Raw genomic sequence first — 20,090 nt, 5'->3', positions numbered from 1 at the left:
GGTTTCGACGGAGAAATGGGGGATTCAACATCGGGCACTAGGGTGTGGATCCTGGAATACTTGACTTGGTTTTTTTTTTCCAATATTTTATTGGCAACTCCTGTTGGGGCGGGGGGTTATATCAGCACTTCAACCCTTTCATCTGTCCTTCATTGATTGAATTGTTTATTGAGCCATCATCAATTCTTGCATCCATCCAGCTAAACATCAGGTGATACATACCACTAACCAGTACTCCAAGCTTCAATCATTAATGTTATCCCAGAACATAGCAACATCCTTGGTGAGGGTAATGAGTTAAGCTATCATTGTACAAGTGGACAAAAATAAACTGCTGTATAATAAAATGAAGAAAATCCTGCAACACAACTATGTATGATAAAAACAAGTGTGAAAGTTTTGCAGGTTTCATTTTTATTTGTTTGGCTTGTGTGATCCGTCAGTCCTTTTCACTTGGCAGCAGGTTGACATTTTTTTCAGCGTTTTCCCCCCTTCAGGAGCACACACACACACACTGCTGACGTGACAGCGGGCGTGTAAACAGCAGCCCAAACAAGCCGTGTTCTTAAATGATACCTGCGCATGGGGACCCTGGGACCAGCGTCGCCTGATGTGCGCGCCGGTTATTTTAGGTCGAAGAGGATTGTCAGTCAGCGTGACAACCTTTTTTTTTTTTTTTAACACACACATTCATTAGCATACAGGCTGAGGATGTGTTGACACACTTCACTGAGGGAACTTTTAGTATTAGGAAGAGCTCATAATGTTTATATACTTTCATATTGTATTCAGTATTTAATACAGAGCAACAGTTTGCTTTGGACTCTGTTTAAAAAAAATACCATGTCGTTGTTTTAAAAATTCTGACTTTTTGTTTGGATCTGTCTGACTTGCTGTTTATTTTCTTTTCAATAATATCTCCAAAAAAGAGTGGCACTGCAAAAAACTTTGGGAACAGTGCCGCGTAGGAGAAATCAAAATTTTTAAAAAACATTAACTATCATCATTAAAAATAGTGAAAATCAATAATAAATTAACTACAGAGGAAATAGAATGTTATACATTACACTAGTACCTCTACTTCCGAAATTGATCCATTTCGGAAGTCATTTTATAACGTGAATTTTTCATAAGTAGAAGCACATTTTACATGTAAATAGCATAATCCGTTCAGATCCAAATGTAAAATACATTTTAAATTGACAATAAACTACATAAAATCATAAAAGGCAATACATACTATAAGCCTCGAGCCTGTTTTCATTGTTTATCTTACAATCGGCTGATGGCAGCACAAGGGGCACACCAAAAGAGAGGACCTTATTTTTGCATGGTTAATAAAAGGAGCGGTTTGATAAAGAATGATAATGAAGGAAAATGGAAGTAAGGGCTGAAGCCAGTTGGGGGAATGCTGGAGGCTAATGAGGAATTGGTTGTGTGGAGGTGTGCAATCGTTTCTCGCTGGCGGGCATGTTGACGATGAGGGTTGGCCAGGGGGACGTGCAGTTGCCCTGGAGAGAACGTCCAGGTGCGGCTCTGGTCCTCACTCTCTGGTCTAATTGCTGTTTCATACACAAGCCCAAAGACACTGTCTTGTCTCCTTTGTGTATGAAGACGGTATAGTTAAAGAGGCTTTGCTGAACTTGAAAATGCAACTGACATGCAGCTAGTGTGGATCAAAAAATAAACATCTTATTGTCTAATAAGAACCCATATAGCCTTTCTTTTTTGTGAAATGTGCACATTTTTGTACATTTCTCATTTTCATGGCATCTCCTAAGAGTGGGTTTTGTTTAAATATTACTCTACCTTTATGATGCTTTGATAACAAATAGATGCATTTTTATACATATTAACATAGTGAATTATAATAATAGTTATAATATTAATATGAGTAAATGTATAAAGGCGGTGTCAGGATCCGGGCTGTGCGGGTGCCCGCGCGGTTGCGCTGATTGGGAGGCGGACACCTGCGCCTCATGCGGGCTGATTATCCTGTGTATTTATATGACCCCGATGACGACTGGTCCGCCCCAGTTCGCTGAACTTCATGTCCCGTTCGAGTACTCCCGTATCCAAGATCGACAACCCGTGTGTACCGACCTTCGCCTGTTCTCCGACCAACCCCGTAAGCCTGACTCCTTTGACACTTCTGCCTGTTTTTATCGTTCTCCTGTGTACCGACTCCTGCCTGCCCGCTCACCTGCTCTCTTCGCCCGACGTCCCAACTACTGCTGCTGCACCCGACTGCCTGCTCGATCCCCGACCACGGAATAATAATAAACGTTTCTCCCCGAACTACCTTGCATCGTCCGAGTCCTGCATTTGGGTCCTACTCCCGTTCCCATGGGACGTGACAGGCGGCACTGTGGATCAGCTGGTAAACCGTTGGCCTCACTGTACTGAGGTCCCGGGTTCAATCCCAGACCCGCCTGTGTGGAGTTTGCATGTTCTCCCCGTGCTTGCGTGGGTTTTCTCTGGGCACTCCGGTTTCCTCACACATTCCATAAACATGGAATATTAATTTGACACTCTAAATTGCCCCTAGGTGTGATTGTGAGTTGGACTGTTTGTCTCCATGTGCCCTGCGATTGGCTGGTAACCAGTTCAGGGTGTCCCCTGCCTCCTGCCCGATGAAAGGTGGATAGGCTCCAGCACTCGCCGCCACTTTTGAAGGATAAGCGGCAAAGAAAATGGATGTATGGATAAATGTATAAAGTAACAATATTTAAACAATACAAAATGAACAAGAGGGCCTTTATAATAATAATAGATTCATTGTGTTGTATTTATAATTTGTATTTGTATCTGATTATTTAATTGTATTATTATATAAATGGATTGTCGTATTTGGGTCACGTATTGTTACACCCCGCTGCTATTCACCCCCCACACTTTTATTTTTTTTATTTTGAGAGAACTTTCTTTCATACCATATTGTATGATACAATAATAATTAAATAAGATTTAAAAATATGTATTATTTATCATACAGACATATTTGTGTTTTCAATTTTAGGGTGGGGGGGCTTTCATTCTTTATGAAATGTATTATATATTATTAAATTAATTTTCCTTCATATAGGCTCCAGTACACACAAGACCCAAGTGAGGATAAGTGGGACAGAAAATGGATGGATAGTGATTCACTTTTACAGTACAGTTATTCATGAAGTACACCTCTGTAATCAGATGGCATCCAATAAAAACAAATCTGCATTAGAATTCCACTATTGTCATGTGAACTGTGAACTACAGGATTTTAATAAATCTATTTTTTTAAATCTAGAGCTCTTAAACAGTGCCAATCAAAAGTGAGCATTATCATCATCTCTACAAAAGACGCAATTTTAATGTTGGCTCAAATTATGAAGCGCCCAATGAGTGTATCATGGTGTATTAAATTTTGAAGTTTGAATTCACCTGGATGATGGTGTGACTCAGAGGGAGTGAGCAGACAGATACGAGGGATGGATGGATGGATGGATGGATGGATGGATGGATGGATGGATGGATGGATGGATGGATGGATGGATGGATGGACGGACGGACGGAGAGATGGGTGGTTGGATGGATAGACAAGTGTGTGATATGTGTTATGAGAGTGTGACGTCCAACTCAGATCAAAGGCCAGGCTAACCACGAATGTCTGCAATTCCGCTTCTCCACCGAGTCGCAAATAGAGGTGAGCAGCGAGGGCACAAAGGCTTTAATAAGATATTTCACCACCCCGTCATGGCACATGGCCGCAGTTGTATTTGTCTATCTGTTCATTTTCTACTCTTGGATTGGCTAAGGGCGCGACACTGCGACCAAAATGGTCACACGTGAGCCTCTTTTTTCAATGTGCTCGACTAAAATTTCATGCGGTCGCACTTTTGCGAGTGCATGTTTTAAAGCTGCCTCAACACTATAGAAAGTTGCTGCCTTTTTCACTACTTTCGTCAATCTTCTCCTCCTGCACACTGTCCTTTCTGAAGATAGACAGAGCGCCGTCCCGTTATTTTGAACGACAAACACGCACCCGCACACGTTGGCATTCAGGCCGTTCGCCACAACGAGAGAACCTCACATGGAGGAGCGGTCGCAAAGTGGAGAAAGTCAGTGTTCGTGGAAGGGTCGCCTCCATCGTCGGGCAAGTAGGTGCCACTGACAAGGGCGCAGACAGCACTGGCACTCACTAAGATTTATCATGACATCAATCCGTCCCCTCCACTTTCCCCCTCTGGATGTCCAACTCTGCTAGAGAGACCAATTTTACAAGCCCGACGTGGAAGTCACGCAAATTGCTTCTCATGTAAAACTACACTTACATGTTTTCTTGTACATGTGTAAGGCTGAAGAACACCGGCAGCACACAACTCTGGGCTTCTGTCTTGCGATTTTTACAAATTAGGACCATCACCGCGTCTCACCACTGTAAAACATGCTGCTTGCTCAACTTAAAACTACGTAACAATTAACACTGCACTGATATTTGTACATTTATTCCTACACACATGCAGATATAATGTGCACAGTCATGCTGTACCTGCTTCCCAAAAAATAGTGCAACCAAATCGGTTGCACCAGTGCAGCCAGCTGTGATACTTTTGCAACTTTATCATTGCTTCTGGTCTTCCTCCCACAGTGAGTTTTTGTGGTATCTTCGTTGGTGTGCGTTGTTCAGTGGTAAGGTTGTGTGACTGTGTATATTTCTGCGAAGAGAGGGGTAAAATCTATTTCCAGTTTTTAAATGTTTACTGGACACCTTCATTGTATTTAATCTACTGTATAGTTTCTGATAACTGAAACAATCTATTCTCATTTAAAAAAAAAAGAAATATTGATGAGAGGAGAAGTAAATATTGAGGGTTATTTTGTTTCCTGTGTGATGGCTTTACTTTCTGCGTGACTGTTACCGCTATCTGGTACTTTCTGTGCGACTGCTGCGTGTTTCTTATTGTGTGTCTCTTTCCTTTATTTGCAACAGTTTTACTGTTAGCATTTGTCCGCAACTGCATTACAACCTATGTGAAAGTGCTACTTCCTGTACAATTATTATCCTGTGATTACCTCCGGTGCAACTACATTAGTTCCTGTCTGTGGTTGTATGTGCTCACCCAAGGTCACGAGCCCAGTTGTGTCCAAATAAGATTACTGCCAATCATGAGCCCAGTATGTCTCGCCTCGGCTCAGCTAATTCACTTAACCGTGATCTCCCGGCCGACTCTTGTCATTTGTTTATGCGTCCCCACCCCATCCCAGAAGACTCCTAGTTGCCTTGGCAACATGCCCTATTCCTGTTTGGATCCTCAATATCCTTGAACGCACAGAGAGAGAGATCAGTCAAAATGAACTGTTGTGTCAGGAATGGGTGTTAAGTCACTTCCCATCCTTGTTGTTTATTTCTGGTCCTGCTGAGCTCAAGCTTGACGAAATAATTAGCTCTTTGAAAACTTGTAAAAAAAATAGGGTTGCATTACTCCTGTGTGAATTTCTGACTTGCTGTGTGACAGCATTACTTTCTGTATAATTGTGTGAAATCCTGTAGGGGTGTGTTTCTTCTTGTGTGACTACATACTTCCCATCTGAATGTGTCACTTCCTCCTTGACTGTTACTTCCCGTACGACTGTTGTTACTGTTACTTCCTGTCTGGGAGTGTTACGTCCTTCATCACTTCGTTGCTGCCCTTTGGATTGCGTTACATCCTGTGAGATTCCATTTTATTTCCCTATGGTATTGTATTACTTCCTTTGGGACAGTCTCGGTTTTTGTGTAACTATTTCCTTTTGCCAATGACTAGATGGGTTGGCCAATTATACGATCAAGATCAGCGGTTGTGATAAATTTTTGAATTTCTCGTCAATTTCGTTGATCAGCTGTGTGAATTATGTTAAATGAAAAAAAAATGGGAGCACAGTAAGCACAGCCTATCACTCACTGGACGAAGCATTCGTAGTTAGCCACTGCAAGAGGTGAGGCTAGCATGTTATCTTTATTCTGATGGTTTGTAAAATGGAAAAGCTAAATCATCTGTATTGTTATTGAAGATGATGCACATTTGAAAGTAACAATAATGTCAGCGGTTTATGTCGCATCATAACTGAGAATTATAGTTTACAATCTAAGTCTTCATTATACCCAAGGAGGTAGTTTGTCTTGTAGTCTTGTAGCTTCAAAAATACTCAGGACTTCAAACTAGTGCACTAGTCATTTTTATTATTTTTCTACATTTCTTACAGTGTTGAGTACATTTTTTAAATATTTTTCCATATTCCATATTTTATTTTAACTGCCTCTGACATGAATACAATGTTGAACTACTCCAGACTGAGTCCCCACCGGGACTTGGTTCTGACCCTGGCTATTGAGTTTTTCTGGTTTTATAATTTGGCAGGTAGGTAATAGTTCTTAAGTTACTGATGTTAAAATGTCCCATTGCAACATGGTATCATGTTTTTATGGTCTGTATATATGCTGTGCAGCAAAGGCCATGACAGTAGGATGTAAAGATTGCTTGAACGAAGCACTTACTGTAACTGATTTTCTACATGGAAAGAAAAAAAACGTGAACACTTAACCTAAAGCGTCTGTCCAGCAGTATTTATCCATCACCTGAATAAGTTATCGACCCAGCAACGTTGTTGAGGCTTATGTAATCCATCTTGTTGAGCTAGTGCACTGTCAACAGGCTTTTTAATGGCGAGCTGGGTCCAGAGGCTGAGGAGGAAGGAAGCTAGCTTTACGATGGGACTTGACTACACAGACCAAGCAAAACAGACACTGGCGAGAGTGGTGAGATTTGCCAGAAGCTGTTTCCTGTACTGCATAGTACAGCATTTCGAAGAGTAGGCCTACAGCTATATTTAAACACATTTGTTGGTGGATGAAATTCAATTGAAATGTTTAAGGATCATAGCTTGTGGTATATTTGTGCACTATTAATATTTGTAGTTATACCTAAAGCCGATCTTTGACATTAAAAATCGCTCAGATTTCAGCAAATTAGTATGGGATGGGCTCAGACTGAAAGCCCTGTTGTATTCCGTTCATGCTTTGCAGTCCTACTATTTTTGTGCATCCATCCGTCCATTTTCTGAGCCATTAATCCCCACAAGGGTCGCGGGAGTGCCGGACCCTATCCTAGCTATCATCGGACAAGAAGCGGGGTACACCCTGAACAGGTTGCCAACTAATCACAGAGCATGTAGAGAGAAATAACCCTCACACCTAGGGGCAATTTAGGGTGTCCAATTAATGTTGCATGTTTCTGAGATGTCGGAGGAAACTGCAGTGCCTGGAGAAACCCCACGCAGGCATGGGGAGAACATGCAAACTCCACACAGGCGGGGCTGGGATTTGAACACCGGTCCTCAGAACTGTGAGGCCAACGATCTAACCAGATGCTCCGTCATACCACCCATTTTTGCACAATAACTTTCTCTCCAGGATGAAAACACTTTGGGTTTTTTTGTACTCTATGCGTTCTTAATTTTAATAATTTTGGCATTTTTATATCCACTGCTCTTCCACCGTTTTTCTCTCTTTCAATATATTCTGTTCAATATGTTCTGGTTCTGTGTTTGAAGAGCTTAAAACAATTTCAAGTCAAGAAAAAAATCTTCATATGTCTATTATTATTGAATGTTGATATATCACAGACTTCAATCCTTTCTTTTGTTTGTTCACAAATTGGGTACCCCAAAGTTAACGCAATGAATGAAAATTGAACTTGGAGAATTTTTATATCTCGAAGTAATGAATATTGGAACACAAATCCTGTATAAACACAACCAAACAGGCAAGTTTGGAAGTGGCAGTCTCTGGCACTTTTCAAACTCAATATTCAAACATGACTTCTTGTATTTTCTTTGTTACTGCAAGTATGTTTCTCATTGGGTTTATCACAGCTACTGCTCAGAGGTCAAGACATGCACAGCAGCGACAAAGATTATCAAAGAAACTAAAACCCAGTTGCATAGAGAAGTTCAAATGTATTTCCACATGTGGAGAAAACAAGTTTCCCATATACTGAGGGTAAACAATATCTTTAAATTAATTGTTAATTTGCAGACGGCATAGTTGTCGACTGGGGAGCAGATCTGGCTCACAGTTCAGTGGACCTCACAGTTCAGCGGACTAGGGTCTTGCCTGTGTGGACTTTGCATGTTCTTCCTGTGTCTTCGTGAGTTTTCTCTGGGTATGCCAGGTTCCTCCCCAAATCATGTTTGCCGTGTTAACTGAAGACTCTGAAGTGCCCAAAGGTTCGAATGGTTGCTTGTTTGTTTTTTTAATTAACGCTATTCCAGGAAGTACTATATCTTAATTAATACCACCCGCCGATACACATGCATTTGATTTTTTTTATACTCGTGGTTTTAATTAGATTGTGTTTTATGTTCCATCTGACATATTAAAAATAAACAGGAATGTGTTCCCAATCGTATAATAAAGATAGCACATTGCCTCCTTTTATTTTTGAAATGACCATGAAACATGGCATTGAAAGAGGAATAATGAAGGAAGGGATTTATTTGAATTGGTTGTGTGTGTATGGGTGTGTGCGTGATCCCCTTCTTTCCAAAGATGTATGCATGTGGCTTTGCACTTGGGTCAGAGTTCAAAGGTTCAGTGCGTACATGACGCTCAAAAGCATAGTGCGTTTTATAGATTTCTCTATTCGCCACATCCTCTGAGATGCTGTTATAAAGAGAAAGAATGAGATTGCATGGTGGAGGTCTGAGGAAGGTCAGAATGGATGAGGTATTAATGCACACTTGCATTGCATCATCGCCACCACGAATAGCTTCTAACAAACACGTCATTTTGCAAGTGTTGCACTCATCTTACATGCCCTCATTCAATTGACTTGATGTGACTTCACCGTCCCCCGCTGAAATTAAAGGATTGTTGGGTATGACCTTTACCTGGACTCACCTTTTTGTTTGGGTGTGACGGAACGCCCTTTTTATTCTATAAATTGGGTACCAAAATGTAGATTTTTTTCATCCCTTTTCATGTAAGACATAACCTCCTACCACAGCTCCAAGGAGAAGGTGCTGAGAATTTTCCGGGCTTGAGAGGTTGTGAACAGAATTAAATGCAAAATAATGCAGAACTGCGGCGCTGGCATTGCTCTATTCTTGTCAAGGAGAACAGGAAGTGTACTGAAGAATAAAGAATTCTAACACGTTTAACAAACACTTGAAATTTTTAGGTTTGAGGGAGGAGTGCATGAACGCTGGATGAAGTCCTATTTACTATATGTCGTGAGAAATTGTTCTCATTCGATTAGGTATCCCGAAAAGTGTCACGTGACTTATGTATGATGCCAAGAGCAATGTGAAAATGCAGATCCGTGCACCCGCTTCAACATCCTGACACAGTAGCGAACCCGTCTCAACCTCAAAAACATCCGCAAAGCTTTTATTGCAACTGCATGTAAGTTACGTCTCCCATTTCAGGCTCTCATTGCCATTGACGCACCCCTGTGCCCTCCTGCACACCCTAAAGAAGTCAGAAAAGTGACTCCTGCTAACATTTGTTTCAGAATTTTGAATCCACGCTCCCCTTTACATATCCCATCGTTTGAATAAAGTACTGCATCTACAGCAAGGATTTCCAAACTACGGCCGTTTGTGGCGCATCATCCATCTTAAAGGTCAAGTGTCATGAAATGGATGATTTTTAGTATGTTAGAAATAAAAAAAAAATGGCAGCTGGTATGGACCCAACCGTTTTTTCACCACAAAACATGATTTGGACGTATATGGCTTTTTGTCACTCCTGCCATGAAAATCCTCTTGAGGGATTTGTTTTCGAGAAGAAGCAGGAAATGACAGTGCGTGAGTACAGGGCAGGAACGCCGTCAAGTGGACTCGTTTCATTCTATTAGTTTTTCCTCCGGGAAGGTAGCTCGTTGGTCCTTCGTGTTAGCCAAAATGCCGTTTTTAATGCTCGTTGCATTACTGGATATTGCTCGAACACTCGGGGGGATGGATTCGCTCTTCATACTTTTCCAAAAGATCCGGTTTGTCATGAAAAATGGATTGCACAGGTGCAGAACACTATAGCTTCGTGAGTTCCAATTGACAGGTTAGTGTGTATACAGCTACTAAAAAAAAAAACAATCGGGGGGGGGTCTCCGCAGGCCTTCTGAATCGCCACCGGCCTTGTCGACAAGGTTTCGGCCTTCGTTGTCGACGAGGCCGAGCCAGCCGCCAGCCTTGTCGGCTGTGGTGCCTCGTCGCGGCGCCGGGCGCGGTGGCTCATCTTCGCTGCGGAATTGGATCGGATGGGGAGGCGGTATGGCCGTGGCGTCGTCGTCGCTCGCGGGTTGCGTTGTTTTTATCACCGCCGCGCGGAGGTGGATCGGGTAGGGAGGTGGTTAGGCCGTGATCCTGCCTATCATCTAAATAGGGCTCGAAATAATAGGGTAATATTGCCGCGGTAACTTCACTCGGTTGTGCGATATTCTCTTCTTCGAGAAGAGCTTCCGTGTCTGAAGGGGAGTATCCCATAGTAGGGTCCACACCGTGTTTTCAATGGCAAATGTCTGGGGTGACGTCACGGACAATAGATACAGCCAATATGGCAACCACTTGGATGTCGAAAGACACTTCCGCAACTTTGCGCATGGATGATGCGTTCTCCCCTCATATTTATTTTTTTTGTATAGACATCGAAGTGAACAATGTTATATATATTTTAGAATGTTTATAGGGATGGCACTTGACCTTCAAGAGTGTTTAATAAATTAAAGGTGAAGAACATCAATGTAGCCCTTGAATTCTTCGATATATTTTTTCAATGGTGCCCTTTAATGAAAAAGTTTGGACACTCCTGATGTAGTTTCTAAAAGAAATCAGAAAGACTTTTTACATCCATTTTCATTTCAAGCCATACACCCCATTTAACATCCTGACGTTTGATGGTGCCCCTCTCCCCCCGCCAACTGAACAACTAATGAGCGTTCTTTTGCATTTTACTTGACGGCTAAAAGGGGAACACCCCCAGTCTGCGCCGTTGCTAGTTAAAATTCTCTTGCCTCGTTTGGTATAACAAGCTCATTATATCCACATTGTTTTTGTCCTTTTTGTCCACCTCTCCTCAAAATAGAGGCTAGATGATGTGCATCTCTGTCAGAGGGCTTCGAGGGGGGGGAGGACAATAACGCTAATGATGTGGCTCTCGCCTGCGTGTCACACAGCCTGTATGAATATTCAAAGAGCAGAGCAGGGAGATTCTCAAGGTTTAATATAAAGGACAAGAAAGGAAAAAGCTTATGAGGTGATTAGAATTGTCACAGAGGCTTTTGTCAGCAAAATAACTCAAGACGCTTGAAACTCATTCATCGCCAGCACCCCCACTGAATGTGGATATTTGACATCTAAACCAGTCAATGCCAGTGAATGTTTTTAAGTGGTGATTATCCACAGTGGACCTCGCTGGGGTTTGCAAAAATCTGCAGATATTTGACAGCCGTTATATTTGTGTCAGAAAAATAAAAAGTGGAATTCCTGCCTTGGAACGTCAGTTTTGGGACATGCGTATTATACTCAGGAGCATATTATACAATGCATGAGAAATGACAATAAGTGATTGTAAGATGAACAGATTTGTTACTTAAGAATTGTGTATCGAACAGCTGGCCTCTGCCTCTGTGCCATGGCATAATGGTGGGTTGCCAGGTTCACATGCTCTGATGGCATCCAGAAAAATAATTTCTTTCAGAAGACAAAACATATGGCGCAAATGTTCAAACGCAAACGGGCATGTCAACACGTGTAGTCAAACTTAAATTCAGTCGTTCAGAAGTTTAGGCTCATCAAGTCCTAAAATAGTTCATTCTTGTCCATCCGACCAAAGTCAAATCACGTGATGTCTGTCTGCTACATAGCTCAGTTTTCACAATTTATTGCTCTTTTACCACGCACCACAGTGAAGATCAATAGTGTAGTTATGCAGAGTGGAATTGACTGCGTGTGAAATTGCAATCAAACAGGTGCTATTACCCAGAACCAAATAGACACTATGAAGATAAATGATGTTTGCAAATCCCCCACTTGGAATGTGCTTGAAATTATATTACATGATTTACTTATATTACATTAAAGGAGGGGAACATGCTTCTCTTGGGCATCCTGACTTGAGAGAATATTCGATTTGCAAATGATTTAAAGCTTCTTTTGGATCAAACTTGTGAAATGAAATCAACAACCCAACAGGACTCACTTCTTCTCTTTGACTCCTTACAGTGTCACTTTTTTTCTTTCTTTTGTATTTTTACAGAGCCTCAGACGTGACATTGGAAGAAGAAATTAAATTGTGCCTACAATATCGATACAACTTGAGCACAGAATGCTTATCTGTGGCCACAAAAGACAATCTCTATCAGCATAATGTACACACAAAATAAACATATGTACATTGTATTGCATTATATTATATTACAGTATGTTGGTAAATCATATTTATATGTCCAAGCGGATCCCTCTGCTGTTCTTTTTTAATATTACAGTTGACTCAATGCGAATTAAGTACACTAAGCGAACTCTGCAATATGACTATTGAGCACACATACATTGCGATGACGGCGCTCAAACAATATATCGTCCAGCCCTTGTTTTATCTGTTGCTCATGATTTAAATCATTTACACTTGTTAAAGCACACAAGAGGCAATGCACGTTTGCTTCAAGCTGCTGCGATTTGCATTTGAAGTTTACTGTAATAATGACACAGACACAAACAAACAAATTAAATTAAACACCAAACCCTTCAACTAAACCGTATAATTCTACTGAAAGAAAGTGGTGATAAGCTATTCTATTTTTGTTTTTCTTGTTTCTTAGTTAAGGCCATTCTATTCCATTTTCTTTAGATGTAGGTGTCCCATTCAGTTTGTGTTCGTTCTCATTTTGCTTCCTTTGCTGTGCGCCACTTTAGGTGTTTCTGATTTAGGTTCATTAGTAATGATATTTAAGTTCTGGGTTTCCACTCTTTTAGTTGCCAGAAGGCCTTCCTGGCCATGTTTTGACCTTATGTGACAGTGCTTGTTTTATTAACCTTCTCTTCGTCTCACGTCTTTTTGGATACTATTGGCTGGTTGGAATGACTGGCTGTGCTAAACTCTGCCTGGAATAAATGACCTAAGCTTGCCGCGTAGCCTATTGTGTTTTGGACTTTGTGTCCTCCCTGGTCTGTGTGGGGAACATTGTCCATCTGACCTAAACGATCATGTTTTGAAATCACTAAAAAGACTAATACACATTTTCCTTCAACGGAATAAAATTAACATTCAAATTAAAATGGCTGTCCAAAAACAAAACAAAACTGATTGTGGCAGCAATTTATATTTTTCCTCCCTTGTCACGTCTGGGGCCGCATCCATGATGATTAAACTCCGCTCGACAAAACGCGGGATTGTCAAAGAGTTGTTCTTGTGTTAAACACACCAAAAGGTGAGACGTGAAATGAAACATAAAAAAAAAAAAAAAGCAACAGCCGAGATGAAATGTGTAAAAGCACTGAGATGAGTGAAGGGATGGGGGTGGGGGGGGACACACCTCCAGAGGGAAGCAATTAGACCTTAGGAGATTTCAATTACCACCTCGATGGGCCTTTCAAGATCAATAAGCAGCCTTGTATGTCGACGTGATGGTGGTTTGAGGGGCTCATCGCGTTAGCAGACGCTTTTGTAAATGCTTTTGTAAATGCATCCTCCTCCTCCTCCTCTTCTTCGTGTTTGTGTTTGTGGCGCTAAATATTCATGTGTTTCATAAACGGCAGCACCATGTGATAGATCCGCACAGCCTACATGAATGATCATTTGGGGTGAGGAGATCAAATAGTACAGCTGCACCAAAACAAGATTGGAAAATATCACAAGCCTCGCTCCCTCCCCCTTCTCCTCCTCGCCCTTCTTCCCTAGGACCTTTCCCTTCCTTCCTTTGCAGCGTTACAGACAACAGGCTTGCTAATCTCAAACAAGATTGCATGGGGGACACCACCTTTTATTGTAACACCCAATTGTAGAGGACTTTAAAACAAAGTAGTGTTAGTCTGAAGACTGCAGTACTGTCTAGTTGTTGTTGTTTTTAATTTGATTTTGTCTTCAAACAATAATGTATTAAATTGACAACCTAAATGAGGCATACAAAAAGTACGCCGGTCGATGAGTCTGCTGCTTCAAATCTGTGCCTAATTCAGTCACTCATAGTTGAAAAATGTACAGGTGTGGTCAGCAATGCCCGCAGATATAAACTTGCGGGTGTGATTAGGGATGGAATCTCTGTCACGTCCCATCTGAACGAGACGTAGGACCCAAATGCAGGAACTCGGAAGACGCAAGGTAGTTCAAGAAGAGACACGTTTATTGTATGCCGAGATCGGGGATCGAGCAGGCAGTCCGGTGCAGCAGCGGTTGTTGGGGCGTCGGGCGAAAAGAGCAGATGAGTGGGCAGGCAGGAGTCGGTACACGGGAGAACAATCAACGCAGGCAGAAGTGTCAAGGAATCAGGCTTACAAGGTTGGTCAGAGAACGGACGAAGGTCGGTACACACAGGTTCAGTCAGGAATACGAGGGTGCTGGAACGGGACATAAAGCTCAACGAACTGGCGGCCGACCAGTTGTCACTGGGTCCTAAATATACGGGGGATGATCAGCCCGCATGAGGCACAGGTGTGTGCCTCCCAATTAGCGCACCCGCACAGCTTGTGCTGGAGCGGCAGGATCATGACAGTACCCCCCCTCAAAGGCACGGCTCCCAGTCGTGCCTTAACGAAAAAAAAACCACACAATTAACACAGGCAGGGGTGGGTGGAAGAGGGTCCGGAGGAGAGCACGCCCCCCCCCCCCTGAACCCCAGACTGGTGACCATCCAGGCCACCAAACACGAGGCGTCCGGGTGGACAGGTCAGGAGGACGACCCGGACGCCAAGCACCAGGGTCCCCACGGGGCGACTCGGGCGGACGACCTCTATGAGGAACCAAACGGCGAGGCAGGAACCAGAACGAGGCTGGCAACTGCTCTGGATGAAAACCTCCCACGCCGTGGTTGCGAGACGACCAGTGATTTGTCGCCAACGAGGCCAGGTCCTGAAGCGGCTGGGCGAACTCAGGAATGAAGAAGATGATTGAGAGCAGGACCAGAGCCATGACCGCCACCCCGAAGTCTCTCCAGCTCCTGGGTGGCTCCACAGAACTCCCCAGCTCCTGCTGGACAGGGACGTGAGAAGGCGGCGCCATCGCCGCCCCCTCCTGGACAGCAACTTGAGAAGGCGGCGCCATCGCCGCCCCCTCCTGGACAGCAACGTGAGAAGGCGGCGCCATCGCCGCCCCCTCCTGGACAGCAACTTGAGAAGGCGGCGCCATCGCCGCCCCCTCCTGGACAGCAACTTGAGAAGGCGGCGCCATCGCCGCCCCCTCCTGGACAGCAACTTGAGAAGGCGGCGCCATCGCCGCCCCCTCCTGGACAGCAACTTGAGAAGGTGGCGCCAGTACCACCCCCTCCTGGACAGCAACTTGAGAAGGCAGCGACCCCGTCGCCGCCTCCTGGACAGGAACGTGAGAGGGCGGCAGCAGCATCACCAACTCCACCTCCTCCTGGACGGGAACGTGAGGCGGCTGGGAAACTGTCGCCACCTCCTGGACAGGAACGTGAGGGCGTGCCCGTCGCCGACAGAGCAGGAACGGGGAGCGACCGCGGGCCGGTCGCCGACAGAGCAGGAGTGTGGAGCGTCCGCGGACCAGTCGCCACTGCCACTCCAGAGCACGGACGAGAAGCGGCTGTGGAGACGTCGCCACCTCTTGGACAGCAACGTGAGGCGGCGTCGGGTCGGTCCCCACTGCCACGTAAGCTTGCACTGCATCCGTAGAAACGGCAACGTGGGCGTGGCTCGGTGGCGAATCCGTTCCCAGGGCAACGTGAACCTGAGTAGGCGGAGAGTCAGTCGAAACTGACACGTGGGCGTGTCTCGGGAGCGGGTCAGTTCCAACTGCCACGTGAGCTCTGCTCGGAACCGCCAACACTGCGACGTGCACTTGACAAGGGGGCGGGTCGGTCTCCACGGCAACGTGAACCTGAGTCAGCAGTTTGTCCGTCGCCGTTGCGACGTCAGCGAAGCTCGGCTGGTTCGCCAATCGTTGCCGGACCTGGGCCGTGAGGGCCGCCAATTCAGCGCTCTGCCTCTCTAACTGCGCCCGCATTTCGCGACAGAACGCCTCGTGGTTTGGCGGCTCCTCCTCCCTCTGGGCTTGAGGCTTCGCCACCAGCTGCGGGTCTGCCGGTCTCACAGTTGCCGGCGAAGAGTGGGAGGACGGTGTCTTCGTTGCCGCGCAGCGAGAGACACCAGGGAGCGCCCGGCCGGGGCGTCTCCTCTGGCCGCCACGCGGAGGTCCCGGGTAGATGGCCAAGCGGCTTCCCTCGTACCGATAGGTGCACTTGGATCTACCGGGCGAAGTTGCTCGGGTGCTGGAAACGCGGGAAGACGGGGCAAACTGACTGGGATCAAAAGCCGGGCAAAGAGACTCAAAATCAAAGTCGTCGGAGTCGTACTCAGGCAGCCGGGCATACAAATCACGGTCCTCCTCATATTCCGAAAAGTCAGAGTCCAGAAGAATATGAGGAGCCGGGCGGGTCGTGTTCGGGACGTATTCATACCTCGCTGGCGGAGCGTAAGACACGGAAGTGGAGGACATCAGGGAGCCTACCCGGATTGGGCAGGCTTGGTCCTCCGGCAGTCGGTCTACCTTGCGTCGGTCCCGGCGACGCCGGGTCTTTCCTGCTGGGTCCTGTATTGGCGCCAGTTCGTTCTGTCACGTCCCATCTGAACGAGAGGTAGGACCCAAATGCAGGAACTCGGAAGACGCAAGGTAGTTCAAGAAGAGACACGTTTATTGTATGCCGAGATCGGGGATCGAGCAGGCAGTCCGGTGCAGCAACGGTTGTTGGGGCGTCGGGCGAAAAGAGCAGATGAGTGGGCAGGCAGGAGTCGGTACACGGGAGAACAATCAACGCAGGCATAAGTGTCAAGGAATCAGGCTTACAAGGTTGGTCAGAGAACGGACGAAGGTCGGTACACACAGGTTCAGTCAGGAATACGAGGGTGCTGGAACGGGACATAAAGCTCAACGAACTGGCGGCCGACCAGTTGTCACTGGGTCCTAAATATACGGGGGATGATCAGCCCGCATGAGGCACAGGTGTGTGCCTCCCAATTAGCGCACCCGCACAGCTTGTGCTGGAGCGGCAGGATCATGACAATCTCAAGATTTTAAAATAACTTACTGCTGTTGGCAATCATGATGTATTATTATAATCTAATGTTATTTACGGCGGTATCTATTGTCAATCCATTGCTGAAAGTGCGCAGTAGATGATCTACAGTATATCTTCCTAAAGCATGTAGAGGGGAAAAGTTTTCAACTTCAAGATAACGCGATACCACGGGGGAAAATGACCATTTGCATTTAGATATGTGGACAGACTAGTCTAACGTTAGAGCTTAGATCAGGTCAAAATAAATGACAATCTCATATTTATTATAGTTAGATACTGAAACATTACCTGTGTTATAGCCCAGAAATGCTTTTAGCGTAATTGAATTTCCTTTGATATGGCTCATGATGTTGATGATTTTCAACGTAAATGATCTCTATGTGCCTTTACTGCGAGTTTGTTGTCACGGTCACAAACAGTAGTGTTATGCTGTTTTACATAGCTCATGATGGAAGCTAACCATGGCCAAGGCAATGTGGAGTAAGTACCGTTAGTGCACACGTTTTCGGGTGCCATCCCATCCCCCCCTCAGCCACTCTCTCATCCTTAATTTTTCCCTTTACCGTCACTTCCACCCTCCAAATTGGAAGTGACAAGCCACTTAAGCAAAGGTGTCTACGCCTACCACCCCCATCCTGAATCCCCGCCTTTCCTTCGACGACCATCTACGGTATCAGCAACCTTGTAGGCCCGCGTAGAACTGTCACTCTGATTAGATGACAGCTGCTTTTAGATATGTTGCAGGTTATAGCGGGAAAAATGTCGAGAGTAATAAATAGTGTCAGTTCCGCTTCCTTACATCTGCCAAAAAACCTCCCACCCGTCGCTACAGTGACCATAAAAACTCATGCCTGATGTCTTCATAGCCCTCAATGGACTACTTTACGTGCTCTCTACATAATTTATTCTACTGTCTCCCCAGATATGAAGCTCAGTGAGACTGTGCAGCAGGCCACGGAGGTATGTGTTTTCTCCACACACACACACACACACACACACACACACCTGTTATCCACTACAAAGAGAGCGATTGTCGGCCTTGTTTCTCTCAGCGTGTCCAATGGCATCATTGTAAGAGCCGTTGACCTCGCACAGCATCCGGCACCGCATCGTAGTCGGATCAGAGTACTCCCCGAGTTGGAGCAAGACTCCTGTTGTTTTTAATTATGTCCAAGCTAAGAGACTTATGATATATATTTTTTTTGTTTGTTTTGTTTTGTTTTTACAATTAAGCCAATAAATTCTGATTAAGAATTACTCTATCCAGTATTTTAATGTTAGTATAAGTCAATTGTTTTTTTTATTTATTATTAATGAATTGTAGGTTTTGATTTCCATCCTTTTATTCAAAACAAAACATTGAGAGGAGGGGTATCTGATCCGGATTCCTCCCGGATGCCTCCCTGGTGAGGTGTTCCGAGCATATCCCACCACAGAGAGACCCCGGGGATGACCCGGGACACGCTGGAGAGACTCTGTCTCTCGGCTGGCCTGGGAACACCTCGGGAACCCACCCCCCCACCAAAAGAGCTGGACAAAGTGGTGGAGGAAATAGAAGTTTCGGTGTCCCTGCTAAAGCTACTGCCCCCGCGACCCAACCGGAGAAGCAGTAGAGGATGCATCGATGGATGGATGGATGGATGGATGGATGGATGGATGGATGGATATTCAAAATAGAGCATTATTTCAAATTGACAATGCAGAAAATGCACAAACATTAATTGATTGCAATCCAGTTACTGGTTTGCTCTGTAATGTGTGTGCGTGGGTGGAGGGGGGGGTGTAAAAATTTTGTTTTCAAATGTCTTTACTTTGATTAAACACAAAGATAACCTCACTAAAGGGTTTGTCCATTCGTCAAATAGTTCTCAATTTGCTGATGGTAGAACGATTGAATGTAGAGCGTTGGCCTAACATTTCTGAGGACCAAGGTTGAAATCCCAGGCCCGCCTGTGTGGAGTTTGTATGTCATCCCTGTGCCTGCTTGGGTTTTCTCCAGGCACTCCGGTATCATCCCACATCCCAAAAACACGGATTCATCGCAGACTCGAAATTGTCCGTAGGTGAGTGCGAATAGTTGTTTGTTCCTACATGCCCTGTGATTGGCAGGCAACCAATTCAGGGTGTACCCCGCTTCCTGCCCAAGGACAGCTGGCATAGGTTCCAGCACTCTCGTGACACTTGTGAGGATATGCAGCTCAGAAAATGGATGGATCGATTAGTTGTGCATTAATCTTTTGATTGTTGTGCCTCCAGTTCTGATACTGTTTACTCACAATACCAGTAAAAATCTTTTTTATATTGCAGCTTTCATTCCATCCACTGTACTAATTGGACATTTGAGGCTATTTAAAAGAAAAAGAAAGAAACTACACATCTCACATATTTGTCAAAATCTTGCACATGGGGACTATGTTTGTAGTCGGCTGACGTGCACACACGCAGGTGCACGCACACGCACACACACACACTGTCACAAAGCATCAGCATCACTGTCTCACCACTCAAACCTCACATAAATTGTGTAGTTGCATGAAAGAATCAAAACATTTGCAGGGGTCCCTCGTCCGCTTTGGGGAAAATTTAAGCAGGTTTTTGCACGAGAGTAAGAACTGCTAAAAATAGTTGTGTTTTTGGTTTTTTTTATGTTTTTTTTAATGTACAATATTGCACAATTTGGAATCGAGTTAATAGCAATTTATTGCAGAGCCAGTATCATATCAGTTGACAAATTTATAGACTTGTTATTATTATACAAACAATTACACTGTCATTGCATTATTCCTGAGGCTGTCTAATCAAGTAAGTTTCGTATGAAATTTAGGG

The 20,090-nt window shown here is 44.5% G+C and overlaps 1 protein-coding gene across 4 annotated transcripts in view; it reads left to right on the top strand.

Annotated features, from left to right (window-relative positions):
* LOC133498198 (carbohydrate sulfotransferase 8-like) overlaps nt 1–20,090 on the top strand; it is a 213,942-nt gene that overhangs the window by 180,448 nt on the left and 13,404 nt on the right. For 3 of the 4 annotated variants that reach the window (XM_061814749.1, XM_061814747.1, XM_061814748.1), the window contains one exon: nt 18,187–18,224. In XM_061814749.1, coding sequence (XP_061670733.1) covers nt 18,187–18,224 — 38 coding nt within the window. Of the gene's footprint in view, nt 1–5,606; nt 5,694–18,186; nt 18,225–20,090 lie in introns of those variants that run through there. The other variant, XM_061814751.1, reaches the window with a different exon arrangement.

Source organism: Syngnathoides biaculeatus, chromosome 3, assembly GCF_019802595.1.
Source record: "Syngnathoides biaculeatus isolate LvHL_M chromosome 3, ASM1980259v1, whole genome shotgun sequence".
NCBI classification, from domain to species: Eukaryota; Metazoa; Chordata; class Actinopteri; order Syngnathiformes; family Syngnathidae; genus Syngnathoides; species Syngnathoides biaculeatus.
Note: the sequence above shows the minus strand (reverse complement) of the source record. Positions and strands in the feature narration are given on the sequence as shown.